At 36.5% G+C, this 17,417-nt stretch overlaps 1 protein-coding gene and 1 long non-coding RNA gene across 6 annotated transcripts in view; one reads left to right on the forward strand and one right to left on the reverse strand.

Annotated features, from left to right (window-relative positions):
• The first annotated feature begins 3,192 nt into the window (after nt 1-3,192).
• LOC112661896 (uncharacterized) lies at nt 3,193-17,116 on the forward strand. Its single transcript, XR_007407673.1, has 4 exons — nt 3,193-3,290; nt 10,319-10,399; nt 11,500-11,581; nt 15,318-17,116. It is a non-coding gene; the product is annotated as an uncharacterized LOC112661896 (long non-coding RNA).
• ZNF654 (zinc finger protein 654) overlaps nt 7,795-17,417 on the reverse strand; it is a 92,965-nt gene continuing 83,342 nt past the window's right edge. For 3 of the 5 annotated variants that reach the window (XM_049104743.1, XM_035709310.2, XM_035709308.2), the window contains 2 exons: nt 17,112-17,253; nt 10,969-13,876 (listed from right to left, as the gene is read on the reverse strand). In XM_049104743.1, coding sequence (XP_048960700.1) covers nt 11,402-13,876; nt 17,112-17,253 — 2,617 coding nt within the window. In that variant the 3' untranslated portion in view covers nt 10,969-11,401. The other 2 variants (XM_025449991.3, XM_035709307.2) reach the window with 2 other exon arrangements.

A 17,417-nucleotide genomic window follows, 5' to 3' on the forward strand; every position in this document is an offset into this window, starting at 1 on the left:
AGTTCACCTCCAATACCAAGGAAATACAAATGATATTAAAAACTGATTATGAGCAGCTATGTGCCAATAAATTGGGCAATCTAGAAGAAATGGACGCATTTCTCGAAAACCACAAATGACCAAAACTGGAACAGGAAGAAATAGAAAACCTGAGCAGGCCAATAACCAGGGAGGAAATTGAAGCAGTCATCAAAAACCTCCCAAGACTCAAAAGTCCAGGGCCAGATGGCTTCCCAGGGGAATTCTATCAAACGTTTAAAGAAGAAACCATACCTATTGTACTAAAGCTGTTCGGAAAGATAGAAAGAGATGGAGTACTTCCAAACTCGTTCTATGAGGCCAACATCATCTTTTTACAAAACCAAAGACCCCACCAAAAACGAGAATTATAAACCAATATCCCTGATGAACACAGATGCAAAAATTCTCAACAAGATACTAGCCAATAGGATCCAACAACACATTAAGAAGATTATTCACCATGACCAAGTGGGATTTATCCCCGGGATGCAAGGCTGGTTCCACACTCGTAAAACAATCAATGTGATTGATCATATCAGCAAGAGAAAAAATGAGAACCATATGATCCTTTCAATAGATGCAGAGAAAGCATTTGACAAAATACAGCATCCATTTTTGATCAAAACTCTTCATAGTGTAGGGGTAGAGGGAACATTCCTCAGCACCTTAAAAGCCACCTACGAAAAGCCCACAGCCAATATCATTCTCCATGGGGAAACACTGGGAGCCTTTCCCCTAAGATCAGGAACAAGACAGGGATGTCCACTCTGACCACTGCTATTCAACATAGTACTGGAAGTCCTAGCCTCAGCAATCAGACAAGAAGAAATAAAAGGCGTTCAAATCAGCAAAGAAGAAGTCAAACTCTCCCTCTTTGCATATGACATGAATCTGTACCTAGAAAACCCAAAAGACTCCACCCCAAGATTGCTAGAACTCATACAGCAATTCAGCAGTGTTGCAGGATACAAAATCAATGCCCAGAAATCAGTGGCATTTCTATACACTCACAATGAGACTGAAGTAAGAGAAATTAATGAGTCAGTCCCACTTACAATTGCACCCAAAATCCTAACATACCTAGGAATAAACCTAGCCAAAGCGGTAAAACTACCCTAAAAACTAGAGAACACTTCTGAAAGAAACCGAGGAAGATACAAAAAGATGGAAAAATACTCCATGCTCATGGATTGGAAGAATAAATATTGTGAAAATGTCTATGCTACCCTGGGCAATTTACACATTCAGTGCAATCCCTATCAAAATATCATGGAGTTTCTTCACAGAGTTGGAACCAATAATCTTAAGATTTTTTGTGGAATCAGAAAAGACTCTGAATAGCCAGGGGAATATTGGAAAAGAAAACCAGAGCTGGGGGCATCACAATGCCGGATTTCAAGTTGTACTACAAAGCTGTGATCATCAAGACCTAGACACAAAACATCTGGCACAAAAACAGACACATAGATCCATGGAACAGAATAGGAAACCCAGAAATGGGCCCTCAACTCTATGGTCAACTAATATTCGACAAAGCAGGAAAGACTATCCACTGGAAAAAGGACAGTCTCTTCCATAAACGGTGCTGGGAAAATTGGACATCCACATGCAGAAGAATGAAACTAGGCCATTGTCTTACACCAGACACAAAGATAAACTCAAAATGGATGAAAGACCAAAATGTGAGATGTGAATCCATAAAATCATTGAGGAGAACACAGGCAACACCCTTTTTGAACTTGGCCACAGCAACTTCTTGCAAGATACATGTATGAAGGCAAAGGAAACAAAAGCATAAATGAACAATTGGGACTTAATCAAGATTAAAAAGCTTCTGCACAGAAAAGGAAACAGTCAACAAAACTAAAAGACCATCTACAGAATGGGAGAAGATATTTGCAAATGACACATCAGATAAAGGGCTTGTATCCAATATCTATAAAGAACTTATTAAACTCAAGACCGAAGAAACAAACAATCCAATCATAAAATGGGCAGAATACATGAACAGACATTTCTCCAAAGAAGAAATACATGTGGCCAACAAGCACATGAGAAAATGCTCTGCATCACTGGCCATCAGGAAAATACAATCAAAACCACAATGAGATACCACCTCACACAAATGAGAATGGTGAAAATTAACAGGATGGGAAACAACAAATGTTGGAGAGGATGTGGAGAATGGGGAACTCTCTTGCACTGTTGGTGGGAATGTGAACTGCTACAGCCACTCCGGAAAACAGTGTGGAGGTTCCTCAAAGAGTTAAAAATAGAGCTGCCCTATGACCCAACAATTGCACTGCTGCGGATTTACCCCAAAGATACAGATGCAGTGAAAAGCCGAGACAACTGCCCCCCCAATGTTTATGGCAGCAATGTCCACAGTAGCCAAGCTGGGGAAGAAGCCTCAGTGTCCTTCGACAGATGAACAGATAGAAAAGATGTGGTGTATATATACAATGGGATATTAGTCATTAGAAAGGCTGAATACCCACCATTTGCTTCGATGTGGATGGAACTGGAGGGTATTATGCTGAGGGACATAAGTCAATTGGAGAAGGATAATCATTATATGGTTTTACTCATATGGGGAATATAAGAAACCGTGAAAGGGATTATAGGGGAAAGGAGGGGAACTGAGTGGGAAAAATTAGAGAGGGAGACAAAGCAGGAGAGACTGCTAACTCTGGAAAAAAAATAAAGGGTTGGAGATGGGGAGGTGGGCAAGGGGGTTGGGATAATTGGGTGACGGGCACTGAGCAGGGCACTTAATGGGATGAACACTGGGTGTTATACTATATGTTGGCAAAGCGAACTTCAATTATTATATATATATTATATATATATGAAGGTATTAACTTCCTTTATCATAGAACAAAACAAGGCAGAGAAAACAACACAAAACAAAAGCCCATATCTCGTATATTTCCCAAAATTAAATTGAGTATGTTGAAGGGAATCTAGAAGTGGAAAATATATCTAAGACCTATAATTGTAGAAATATGAAAGTCAAAAAGGAAGAAACTTAAAAATGAAGAGGTGATAAAATATGTAGTTAAGGTGGGAAAAGAGAGCAAATATTGGAAAGTTTAGTGTGATATAAAAATGAGTCATAATGGAAAAAGGCAGAAAAAAGGGACCGTCTAGTTCTATATACTATTCTCCCTCAGTCCTGGAGTTTTCCAGCGCTACTTGGTCAAGAACTTGCTTTTCCCCTGTCCTTCCAGCTGGTCTTCTGGCGAGGGGCCTGCTGTGCTGACTCTCAGGTGTGTATACCTGAGGGAGATGCTCCCCACCCCCCCCACCCCCCACCCCCCCCCCCCCCCCCCCGCGGATGCCGGGCTCCCTGGGAGCTGTTTACCCTGTGAGGTCTTTGTCCCTTGGCGGCCCCGCCTCTCCCAGGTGCAATGTGAAAAGAAGAGATATTAAAAAAAAAAAAAAAAAAAAAAAGGCTGCAGCCTGATTTCTAGGTCTGGAGTGGAGCTCCCAGTGAGGAATTAACTGCAGTCTCCCAGTCCACAATGTCCTAGATGCTCCTTGGGGCAGGGGCAGGTGCGCTGCTTGCTTGCACAGAGGCAGGAGAGTGCTTGCTTTCCTGTGCCCTCTCCACTTCCGCCTGTCCCAGGTGGAACATAGGATAGCCAGCTTTGTGCACTTCGGGACCTTGGAATCCAGGGCCCTGTGCCACTGGACCCACACTCCCTGGGGTGCCTCTCCCACAGGGAATGGAGTATAGTCGTCTCCATCCGTTGCCAGGTTCTAGGGTAAAGCGAGCTCTGGGCAGGCCTAAGGAACTGGCGGGCTTCTCCCAAATGCCCTAGAAGGTTGTGGCGCTCCAGCCCTTTACCAAAGTGGGAACGGGATTTGTGATATGCTTTACCCTGGGGCGCCCCAGTCTTACAGCGTCTCCGGGAATCTTCTTGCTTCATGCCCCTCTGGCGCTTTTGCCCAATTTCACTGCTAAACACATTTCCGTCAAGGAAAACTCAGGTGATTTTTAAAGTTCTCCTGTGTCGGGGGCTGGGCTTTCATGACCCAGAGGTTTTTGCTACTCAACTTTTGCCGGCTAGTCTCAATTCCCCTCCCCAACTTGATTTATTTTTTATTTTTCTGCCTTCCTACCTTGTTAGAAGTGAAAACTTTTCTCTCTGTAGCGTTCCAGCTGGTCTCTCTTTAAATCTCAGGTCAAATTCGTAGGTATTCAGGATGGTTTGAACGTTATCTAGGTAAGTTTGCGAGACCAGTTGAGTTGAGGACTCTACTCTTTCTCCCTCTCACCAGTGTTCCTGGGAAAGCTTGTTTATCAGAGCTAACTATATCACATTTCCATCGCACCGCCACTACTACTGTTGAGCTAGGTTCTAACTCCCTTATGCGAGAAAGGTTAGTTGAAAGCTGCATTCAAGGAATGCCTGTGTCTTAGAGTTAGGGAATATTGCATTTCCATTGCACCTCCACACCTACTATTGAGATAGGGTCTAACTCTCTTATGTGAGAGGGTAGTTGAAAGCTGCATTTAGGAATTTTTGTTTCAAGAGACATGTACAGTGCATTTTTTACACCTCCACATCTACTGTTGAGATAGCGTCTAACTCCCTTAAGTGAGAGGCTAGTTGAAAGCTGCATTATTAGCTGTTACTGTTAGTGTGGCAGCAGCTCCTAATCACCTGAGGGAAAGTAATGGTCTCTGATCAAGACTGCCAAGGAATCTGACTTAAACACATTCTACTTACCTCTAGCCTCTTCCACATTTTTGGCATATTTTAGATTTGTTAGCATTTAATTAGGGTATTGCTATCTAGTAACTGAAATGTAGATATCTGCAAATCCAGGTGAGCAAATTTAATGTTTTAAAAAAATACCACAGCTAAATATCAGTTATAAAATAAACTGTAAAGGAGCATAAGCTTTCAAACATGTTTATACTAATTTGACAGTGGATGTTATATGGTATATCATATACTCAAAAGATAAAAATCCTTCATTTTTCATCAAGTATTAATGAGTGCCTACTATGCTAGGTACTGAAGATTCAGAGAAATGACAACCTTCCTATAAAAAAAAAAAAGATTTTATTTATTCATGAGACACACAGAGAGGGGCAGAGACACAGGCAGAGGGAGAAGCAGGCTCCCTGCAGGGATCCTGATGTGGGACTCGATCCTGGGATGGCAGGATCACGCCCTGGGCCAAAGGCAGGTGCTCAACCACTGAGCCATCCAGGCATCCCCTAGACCTTCCTTTCAAGGAGCTTTTGGGAGTATTGCGAATAAACAGATGACAAGTGCTCATCATGCTGGTGTGGGACTATATAGAAGGCATGCCCAAACTTTTCTTTCATTCATTCCTTCATTTAGAAAGGGAGGAAATAGTATTTATTAAACACTTGTTTGCCAGACATTATACTGTGTGTTGGGAATAAATACAAGTCCTTTGGAGCTTGCAGTCTACTAAGAGGAATCAGACAGTAAACATGCAAGAAACTATAAACTGTGCCAGGAAGTGTTATGGAGAAAAATAAATCAAAAGGAGGGGGATGAAGCAGATGTTGCTATTTTATACAGGCTGTCAAGAAAGGCTTCTCTAAGTAATAATGAAAGACGTGAAGGAAGTGAGTGAAGTACAGAGGGATGTTGTAGGAAGAAACAACAGTAGAGGTTCCAAAGAAGCAGCAGAGTGCTTGGCGTGTACAAAGGAGGCCAGAGCAGCATGTGCAAGAGGGGGTACTGAGTTTAGAGTTGCAATCAAGATTGATCCAGAGCAGGGTTTCTCAGTCGAGGCACTTTTAACATTTTGGGCTGGATAATTCCTTGTTGTGGAGGCTGTACTATGCATTGTAGGATGTTTAACAGCATCCCTTGCCTCTACCCACTAAATGCCAGTAGCACCTCCGACCCTCCAGTTGTGGCTACCAAAAATATCCCCCAATTGCCAAATCCCCAGGGAACAAAATTACCACCCCCCAGTTGAGAACTACTGATACAGAACCACTTGTCCAAAATCACTTTGAGATCATGAAAATATTCTTTATCTGTGTTGTTCAGTACAGTAACCATCAGCCACATTAGCTATTACATTATAGTTATAATGTAGTTATAATATCGCTAGTACAATCAAGGAACTGAATTTTAAGTTTTATTTGAATTTCAGTTAAATTTTAATAGCTATATATGGCTAGTGGCTACTGTATTGGATATTGTAGATATATACCACTGTAAAGAGTTTGGCTCTTACCTTTTACCTGTCTTCATTTTCTGCTATTCTTTCAGTCTCTTGCTCCAAACTAGTCACAGTGGTTCCCCTTGCTATTTGTTCTTTAAGCTTGCCTGTTGTTTTTATTTATTTACTTGAGAGAAAGAAAGCAAGCAAGAAAAATAAGCGGTAGGGGAAGGCAGAGAAGAGAGGGAGAAGCAGACTCCCCTCTGAGCAGGGAGCCCAACCCTGGGATTATGACCTGAGCGGACTTAGCTCACTGCACCAAGGCACCGTCGAAATTTAGCATTTCTTTTTTTAAAGATTTTATTTATTTATGAGACAGAGAGAGAGGGAGAGAGGCAGAGACACAGGCAGAGGGAGAAGCAGGCTCCATGCAGGGAGCCTGACGTGAGACTCAATCCTGGGTCTCCAGGATCAGGCCCTGGGCTGAAGGTGGTGCTAAACCGCTGAGCCACCCAGGCTGCCCCTAGCATTTCTAACAAATTCTTAGGTGATGCTAATTTCACTGCTCCAGGACCACACTGTAAAAATCACTGCTAATAGACGAAAATGAAACATCAGCCACCTATTCCTACCTTTCATCCTTTGTCTCAAAAACCACTAATCTTCAGGCAAGTCTGACACTATTTGCATATATTAGAGCCACTCATACTCTACATTTGTAGGGAAACCTGAATGCAGAGTAAAAACTGCATGGCATTAGTTTTAAAAAGACACATCTGATTTTTCAATCCCACCTCTCCTGCGTGACTTCAGTCAAGTTATTTAGGTTGTTTTTGAACCTTGGTTTCTAAAACGCAGTGTTCATATCTTTTGAGTTATTTTAACAAATAGGAGGAACACATACAAAATAGCTAGTAATTTAGTAAAACAGGAGACATTTCTCCTCCAGTGTGTAGCACTCATAAATAAGGCATGAACCTCTCTCCCACTTTTAGTTTTAATTCTATGTAATACTGGATTGCCTCCATTTGACATCTTTATATAGCCAAAAGTTCTAACCCTTTCATTAGTTGATTCTTGAGACTGGTATGGAACTTATATTTGCTCTGACAAGCAACCTCATTTGTTTTTCTTGGAAGCATATTTAGTAATATTTGGTTGCTTTCCAGAATTCCTCAAGTCTCAGAAAAGAAAATATTTACAACCTTATTTCAAAGTGACTTCCCAGTGTTTTTTTTTTTTTTTGAGTTCCACCAGATGCTCTTCATCTTTGAAGACTTACCAACACAGATAAATCCATCCACTATCTTTCATTTACAGAGTTCTGAGATTTGTCTACCTATTAAGTTTGCAGAGGGTACCCAAAATAACTTTAGTAACCAGCATTCTGTCAACTTGTAATTCCTGCATGTGGACATTAGTTAAAATAATGTCTAAAATGTTTTATGTAAATTTCTAGATCTATTTTAAAATGTTTTTAAAAATTAATCATCTGAATATGAGAACATTAATTGAAATAATTATCTCATAAGACATAATAGAAATTTCTTACTATATACCTTAAGCCTAATTCCTTTTGAAGCATTATGCTACATAAAACTGAACACTTCATTACCAACAAGGACAATGTTTTATTGAACAGGTCTATATACAGTACAAAAAATTTCTTGAAATGAGACGCTATTGTTGAATTATTGCAGTTCAATGGCTCAGTTTTAATTTGTACTCTTATAAAATGCAAAGTAAAATAATTTAATGTTCAACAAGGAAGCACAAATTTCCTTTCTTGCTGAATCTGTAATATCTTTCACATATTAACAATTCCAAAATGCATATGCAGCATTTAGGCATTCTGAAAAGGTGTTTTACAGTACCAAATAAATTAAAAGATAAAACTATCATCCCTTTTAGGTTTTCCATCCATACAACAGTTTAAACCAAACATGAAAGGAGTACGCCTGAACCTTCAAGTGTGATTTGAAAAGAATCACAAGTTCAATGTTTTAAGTTATCTACTCATTATATAATTGGTGGTTTAAAAAAATGAATATGGCTAAAGCCCAAAGTACCAGTGTCCTTGTCCACGGAGATCCCTCTTTTCTGTAATATCTGAGCAGCAAAAATTCATATTTGCTCTTTCCTTGACCTTACTAATATAGCAAAAAGTTTATATTTAATGTTTTGAAGGAAATTTTTATTTAAAAAAATAAGGATTGAAACTTGGTCCATGTAAGATAAACTTATCCTCAAAATAGAAGGAATTCAAAGTAAAAGAGAAGAATCTGAGGAGTAAGAAAGCTTCCTTTTCTTCTGAATCCCAAATTAAAATTGTTGGAAGTTTATGCACCCCACAAAAGCAAAATGATGTAAGTTTATGCTTTATAAGACATACATAATGAAATGTACACATACTTTCAATAGCAATTATTTGATTAAAGATAAAGAGGTTTAGAACAGTGTGGTCAAATAGATTTTTATAAAACATTCCTTGATTTATGAATAGAATGATTTGATCTGTTTCAGAAACAATTTTCCCTTAGCAACATAAAAGTAGGAACAAAACCTCAAATTAAAGACAAAATTAACAAGTGGAGTATGTTTAAAATATCTTGGTATGGTACAAAATGCAGAGTGAATGAAAATAACGTGCAGAACATGGATTCATGTCAATAATTACAACTTACAAAAAATAAGTTAAAAATGTGATAAAATGTTAAGTTGTAATTTTAAACTTCTGGAAAATGTACAAAGCAGAAAATTATATTTCAAAAACACTTCACTGTCCAAATGAACTAGTTCCAAACAGACTCTTTATTACATGATGTATTTTATACTGAAATGAAGTAGAACTCAAGCATTATATTTTTAGTATTAGGAAATACGGAAAGCGTTGTGTTGTTTTTGTCTGGTTGGGTTTTTTTTTTTTTTTTAGGTTTTTTTTTTTTTTTTTTTAGTTGACTTTAAAGTTTTTAAAATCTGATTGAATTCTGTTTACTTATCTGTTATTTAAATATTAATTCCACAGCCTAATGTAGGCTACACAAACAAAACAAAAACCTCAATTTGATTGAAATGGACTCGTGACTACCAATTGCATAGTAGTGAATGAATAAATAAACTAATAAAATTGAGCAATTTTTTTGAAATCTTTCATGACCTGGAAATCCCAATTTAATAAAGTCTGGATGCTACTGTGGAAGGATGTCCCCTTCCTTAGTGACTTCAAGAAGCTTTAATATCCAAAAGTTTGTAATAGTAGGGTCCAATAAAATTATCTGCTGAACAAAATTATCAGTTGGAATAATTGAAATATTTGGTTGACCATGGCACATAAGTAGCTCCATTTTTTAAGAACTTGCCTTTGCATTTTTGTTCATTTTATCTCCGCTACAGATTAACAGACTTACAGGTAAAAGAAGGTCTATGAGCTTCCTGTTTTAGAGAATGTACAAGTGGAACATATCTGAGAGAGCATCTTAAAAAATATTTTTGTGTTTTAACAATTCATTGACTAGTAAGTTAAAATCTTCCTTAGGAAAATCACTGGTCATCCAGGAAAATAAAAGCATCAATATATCTTAACTGTATTCTTGCTGTGCAAATTTTTGTGTAAATATTTCCTTTTATATATAAAAATTACTATTCAGACCAAATTCATCACTAATAAATAAGAAAGCGTGAGTAGTATGGCTTATAGTAGAATTAACTCTCCTAACTGAATAAAACCAATGAATTCTTGACCTGATTCTAGCTGACATTTTTTTTACAGCCAATTATTTTTATAGGACTGTACTTAGATAACTCACATTAATGTCTAAAAGGACCTTACTATGAATCATCAAGCAATGTCCTAACACTACTCTATATACAAATAGAAATATCCCAGTGTGCTTATACCATTATTCACATTGAGTTATTTGCAATTCAGTGTTTTCCTTGAATTAGATAGCCTTTAATGGTCTTAGATTCCTCCCATCTCTCCCCAAAGTTACTGATGGTACTTTTTCTATTTAATTGACACTACTGCCTTTAAATACAATTCACTGGTATTACAAAAATGGAAAGTGAAATGTTCTATCAAGAGCTTATTAGTGAAGCATTGCTGTTTTGTTTTCTTTTGTTTTTGTTTTTTCAGTGCTGGCATGCCATTCATGGAACTCGGTCCTGTCTAATCAATCAACCTGGGAACAACTTACAATCTTTTATGGATAGCAGGGTGATAAATCAAGTTTTATTTCATGTATCAGTTTCTAAATTATAATAAACCAAATAGCAATATTCTCTAAATCATGTTTGAAGAGAAGGGAGGACATAATCTGATTATGCATGACAAGAAAACAAATCTCATTTGTAGAATACTTTAACTTGTTTATTGTAAACCAACCCCTCCCCCCCTTTTTATAATGGGTTAACTTTTCCCTTTCTGTAAGGCCATAGCTGGTTTTTCTTTGACTAGTTCTTTGAACACGATTCTCACATAAGTGAAACTGAACATGCTGCATTAAGTCATCAGCTTTTTAAAAAATGTGGTTTTCTGGATAACTGGTACTTTGGGAGTTTTGTAATAACCCTTTTGGAGTCTAAACCAGCACATCTCCTCTCTGAGTTCATTCTAGAAAATGTGCTTTGTCTTTATCTTTAGTAATCCAAGACCGCTTGAAAATTAAGGCCATCAGGAAAATAGCAAATTGATGATGCAATTTCTTGTAGTGCTTTTTTCACACTACTACTTGATCGACAGATCTTCCTGAAATATTTTTATCAGGCACCTGTAAAACAGAACATGTCTGTTAATTCAAATTTTATAGTTCAACTGGAATCCTGTAAGTCAGATTCCTGTTTATACTCTTATTAAAAAAAATATTGATGTTAGTAGAAAGGCAAGACTTTCGCTCAATTTTGTCTTTTGATTATTTTCTGGTTAAACTTTTGTTTCTGTAAAAGCAGTCCAACTTCACTTGACTTATATTCTGGCATGCAAATGAAAAGCACTTTCATCACAATTACTCTGTTTCTAAAACTTTTATAACATGAAACTTGGAATGAAGAAATGCCTCAGACACAGTGAATGAGTATGTCAAAGAGTATGAAAAACTGTCCAAGTTCTGTCTTCCACAGAAAATAGGCTATACCTATGCACATTACTTAACTTGTGAAATTTCAGTTGCTTGATCTATAAAACAGGAGTAGTAACGTCACCTCATAGTGGCTGTATGGATTAAAAGAAATAATGTATGGGGTGGTGCTTTATTATCTGTGCTATACAAATGTTAACTTTAACCTCATAAAGATCTATGGGATTTTCTATTTCTACAGATATACCTATCGAGAAGATAGAAGACTTACTTTCATCATCTGAATCAAATCCAAAGAGTGTCTGACATTTCTTTTGTGCAAGGTGAGCCTCAAGTGCTTCTGCATTACAGTAGGTGGTCAGGCATTTGCCACATCTTAATCTTTTCACGGATTTTTTACAAACGTTATCTTGATCAGAACAGGCATCTACTCTATCAGTCAGAAATTTTCTGCGTTTTGGCATACTAAGGTACCGTTCATCAAGGTAACTGGGAGGCAGTGGTCTGACATATGGCTTCGTTAAAATTAAGCCATATGAAGTATGTTCACTCGTCAGATTTGGTTTGGAAGGTGCCTGAGATACTGGCAGGGTATTATGTTCTTGTGGTACAACACTGGGTAAAATGGAACCATTTTCTGTCCTGATTCTATTTGTATCAATTTTCAAAGCAGGATCTGACGCAACTAAAGGTGTCTGCTCTATTCCACTGTGTCCATTGACTAAATCACTAATACTACAATTATTTTCAGAATTTGGCTCTATGTCAGGCATCTTTTGGTCTATCAAGCTTATATCAGAAACAGTGTCATCAGAATGTTCATTTCCATTCTGAACTAAACCATCTGTTTTCTTTTCCATACTTTCTGTACATGTCTTTGGTTCTGTGGAATCTTTCCTTGATTTGCTAGTAGAAACTGGCAGACTAATAGTTTGTTTCTCATTACTAGATGAGTCTTTTTCCTGATGATGAGGATTTGAGTCTGTAAGAACATTCCAAACAATTGTTTCACTTGGTTGTGTAGATGATTCTGGTGTTTTACTTAAATAGTGCTGAGCTTCATGTTCATATAGCAGAGGAAGATCTTCAAAAAGCTCATGGCATTCTGGAAAACTACACTGAGCTTGAAATATCCTGTGACTTTTTGTGTGCTGAGCAAGCTGGAATGGTAACTTAAACGACTCATTGCAATTAAAATGCAAACAAAAGTACACATTTGGATAGCTGTGTCTATTAAGGTGATCTATAAAATGTTGAGAATCTTCAAATTGCCTTTGACAGAATTTGCATTTTCCTTTGCTCCACTTCATTACTGTTTGCCGCACGTTTAAATCAGTTGGATGTACAGTCCTTGCGTGTTTATTTAGAAATCCAATTCTTTTAAATATCCTGACACAACCGAGAGCAGGGCATTTGAAGTTTCCTTCTTGATCGGTGGCATATATTTCTTTTGGATGGCACACAGTTCCATTGATTTTATGAAGTACTGAAGTTTCTTGATTCAGGTCATAATCGTCTTCTTCATAATCACCTTCTTCATCTTCTTCCTCCTCATAGTCATCCTCACATATAGTCAAAGGCTCTGAGACATTATGTAAAGAAGTATCAGGACTCCCATTTTCAATCATGTTTTCAATAACATCTTCTGATACACTCACGGGAATTTCAATGAATTCAGCCACATGTGCAGGGATGATTTCTTTGTTTCCATCACTGGAAGCAGTAATTGTCTCTATTTCCAAATTCTTATTTTCAGAATTCCCATTTTCAAATGAAATGAAAGTATCAGAACAATTTATTTCTTCCAAAGCAGGGATTTCCTGATCCTCCTGTTGAGCTGCAGCAATTTGCTGTCTTTGTATTTTCTTAACATGATTCTTTAAATGCTTCTGCATAAGTCCTCTGTTTCTAAATTTCCTACCACATATTACACATGAAAAACTGCCCTTTTTCTGATGAGCTTGGGCATGCCTTACAATGTGACCACCTAGAAATTCCTTATTACATAACATACACCGATGCCTTGGGACATTGTGATCTACTTTGGAAACATTAAGAGCCATAAGATTTTTCTTTGTATTAATGTGACTCTTAGGTTGCACTTGAGATATATCATCAGGATCAAGCTCTCCAGTGCTCTGATCTGTAAGAGAGTCCAGCCCTTCATCTAAACCTTGCTGTTCCACTGCCTTTTTTAGATTACCTGTAGAATTTTCCAGTGTACTTTCATTTAGAAATCTAACTGCTGACTTATCTGTCAGTAATGCTACACAGTTTTTCTTAATCATTACAAAGTTCCAGAATTCGGGATCAAAAAACAATCCCTTTTTCAAAATTGGAAGTAATTCAAAACGAACACGATTTTGAACACTGCTTGTGCCTTCGTTATATTCCTCATCTGGACGTTTATAAAGCTCTTCAACAGTATGATAAGCTTCCAAGGAACGCTCAAGAAAAAATATTGAGAGTGCACAAATCCTGAGGATCTCCAAATCATTTGGCAAAAAATGTGCAATTGTTTTATAAATTAAACACTTAGTTTTGGGATCATCATGAAGATCTAGTTGTAGAGCACAACCACATATTTCGACACAAATTTGTAAGCCATCTTCTTCAACCTGTAAAAGGAAAAATATCATCACTAAATAAATACCTTTGTAAAAAAATTATTATACTTTTATCATTTTAAAATACAACTCTGAAATGAAGGCTGCATAAACACAGTATTCCAAATGTGCAGTTTCCCTCAACAGGTAGCCTTGTTTAAGTCTTTTTTAATATATAAGTAAATCTTTTTTAACTTGAGAATAATCTGGAAGATATAGCAGTTTAGCTTCCAGTTTGTTTAATTTTCAAATTTGATAATCTCTATGAACTATAATATAAAATGGTTCATAACCTTATGGTGATTAAGGTTTCTTACAAATATAGCCCCCTGTGTATTAGGTACCAATCTCACATTTTGAGGCAGAAGGTTAAATTAAATATATTTAAAGTATTTATCAATTTTAACATTTAACAGTGTTTAAAAAAGAACTATATACTTTTTAAAAAAACTGCTTGTAGAAATTCATAAATCTGCACTAAAAATATTACTTATTAAGTAATATTATCTCTCCAAGTAAAAGTGTGGCCCACATGAAAAGGGCAATTACAGTCCTTCCAAATCTAATAAAAATCATAATAACAGAACCTACATGGAAGTTATCTGAAAATTATTCAAGCTTTGAAACTTTTACTGATGACTCAAGGATAACTGCATTGGGAATTTACTATCCATCTACCTTAACTCAAATGATAAATAATGGCCCTAGTGATGTGGAATGATAAATGCTTGTTTGAATAGAAAAAGACACAATGATAATATGTCTTTACAAGTGTGTGCTTGTGTGTGTACTGCCTGCATATGGTACACTATGGATGACAGGAACACTACCTTGCCAGCCTCATGTCTTCGTTGTCTCTTACATGCTGTGTAACCCTGCTTAACTACTTATAGTTCTACAAGCAGACCTTAACTTTGCTCATCATAATCCCCCTTTACCTAGCTCGTAAATTCCTATCTATATCCTATTCATTGAGAATCGGTTTTACTCTGAAAGTTTTTCTCCTCATTCACTCTGGCCCCAGCCCTGGGACAGAGTTAAACATTTCCTATTCTTTCCACGGAGAGTAGCTTATACTTATTTATAAAAAGCACATACATAATTGTTTTGTAACTGTGTATGCCCCTGCCCCCTGACTTTGAATTCTTAAATCACAGGTAGTATCCTCCCACCATTAGCATAGAAGTTGGCATATAGTAACCTTTGAATAAATGTTTGTAAATGTGAACAGGATCAGATCTATTCTACTAATGACTATAACTTCCTCCTGTATATCCATCATTTCAGCTTGGAATCCTTTTCTGAATTCAAATTTCTTATTTCTGTTATTATTAGATATTTGCACCTAGATTTTCCAGATTTAGTGAATTCAAAATTCAAAATTCGAAACAGAATTCCTTATCTTTCTCCTAACTTTATCCTTTCTATATCTTTTGTCTTATCATGTATCCAGTCGCTCAAGTCTAAAAATTTTAAGATCATGACAAAGGACAACGGGCTACTTCCTTACCTGAAATCCTTCAACAATTCCAGCACATTGACAGACTGAAGTTCCAGCTTGCAGTGCAGCATGCAAGTCAAGGTCTTAAGGATTTCCAACCACCACCCCTACCCCTGCAACTTCCTGGAGTCTCTTTGATTAGCCTCCTCCCTACATTTCTCTACCCTATTAATGCTGAAGGACAGTTGTGAAAGAACAAGTAATACAAGGAGGCAAAAAATGCTCGGTAAACTACAAAGTCCTCTACATGTTAGTATTAGCCTGCTCTACCATTCAAAACCCAGCTTAAAGCATTTTCTTCTGTGAAGCCTTTCCAGATATGTCATTTGTAATGTCACATTCTTCAGAACTCACACAGCATTGTGTCTCTTTTCAAAGCACTGAGGCATACTGAAGTATAAATGATCTATTCAATCAGTAAAGATGTTTTTAATAGAGTATAAATAGTTAAGCACATTTTAAAATATTTATTTCATCTTTGAATTTTTCCTTTTACGGTCTTAAGACAACTAGACATGTGAATATAAGAAAGCTTTATGGTAACTATATGAACTTCACCTATATTGTAAACTTTTTATAACAAAAATCTTTCAACTTTTGGTACAAATAAGAATCCTATGTAAAAAATATACATGGGTACATTTTATTTTATTTTTGTTTTTAAGTTTTACAGGTGATTCTGATGCACTTCATATGTTGAAAAGGATTTCATAGCATAGTTTGGTGTTTTGGTGTTTTTTTTCCGTTTTTAATTGGGGGTACAGGTTAACTTTGACAGTGCATTTGAATAATATTTTACTATTTAATAATGAAACTATGAATACAGATAGTAAAGTAAATAGGAAATTTACAAAACTCTCTGAATGCAATGTTGCTAACTTTATATCATGAGGATGTAATTATACTACATGGTCATACATCTTATGAGTGATAATGAAAGTGGTAACTGCATAAATACATAAGAAAAAGTAAAATATATTATTTAATGGATGCCTCTTATATATTTAAAAGTAACCTTCATAAAGATTCAGCTAAATGGAGCTACCTAAAGTACAGGGTAGTTTTATTTCCTTATCTTTGTATTCAAAGTTCAGTTAATATTTGAGGGGAAAAAGTTAAAGGATCTGCAGGATCCAATTTCACGTCTATGTAAGAGTCTTAGGTTGAAATGTACCCACATTTAAGTGACCCATGAAAAACTTCCTTTAGAACTATTTTTAAAAACAGGTACTGGATTTCACTATTACTTCAAATATATACTTTAAAAGTTTGTCAGGTTTCAAAAATGCCTCAAAATTCATTGTTCCTTTTCACCTGAACACCAGACTTAAAACTATGAACCCCCATATTTTTCTGTGGAAGTGAGCAGGCATTACCTATGGATATACAAAGTCCATTTGCAAATAAGTTAAGATTCTACAAACAGGATTTAGGACAGTGTTAAAAGTGACAAACATTTAATTTTAAGGGAAGAGATAATAGCTTCTTATGGATGCAGTTGTTCCATATTAAATTTTAAGTAACACCAAATTGGCAGTTCTCTTTTTTTCAGTTATTTTCACTCATGTATACCCTTAGTACCATGTTGAGAATTTGAGATTGGGGGAAGGGAAAGATGTAATACATGGAGAATGTGGCTTTAAAATCCTCCTTCCCTTCAAATAAATTTTATCATAAAAGATTCAAGTTTCAGTAAACTGTCATTTAAACTTATTTAAAATTAAGGGATAAAGATATACTATTTACCTCATCTTTAATGATTTTCATGAAAGGAAATATGACTCTCACATTAGTTGCTGTTCTTAAAAGCTGGTAGCATTGATCTACAAAAACTTGTTTTGAAGGATTAGACTTAAGCTGAAGTTTACTCCATATGAAAATCAACTCCCTGTAAATGAGAAAAATAAGAAATATCAAAAATACAGTTTATTCAAATACAGATATTAGCTATCTTTTGCTGATTCTATAGTACCCTGGCTGGGATGTATACAGAGTGGGCGTAAATGGATATTATGGTAACCTCCAAACTACTTCTGCTACCTGTATGGGACT

The sequence above is a fragment of the Canis lupus genome, chromosome 31, assembly GCF_003254725.2.
Source record: "Canis lupus dingo isolate Sandy chromosome 31, ASM325472v2, whole genome shotgun sequence".
In the NCBI taxonomy this organism is placed as follows: Eukaryota; Metazoa; Chordata; class Mammalia; order Carnivora; family Canidae; genus Canis; species Canis lupus.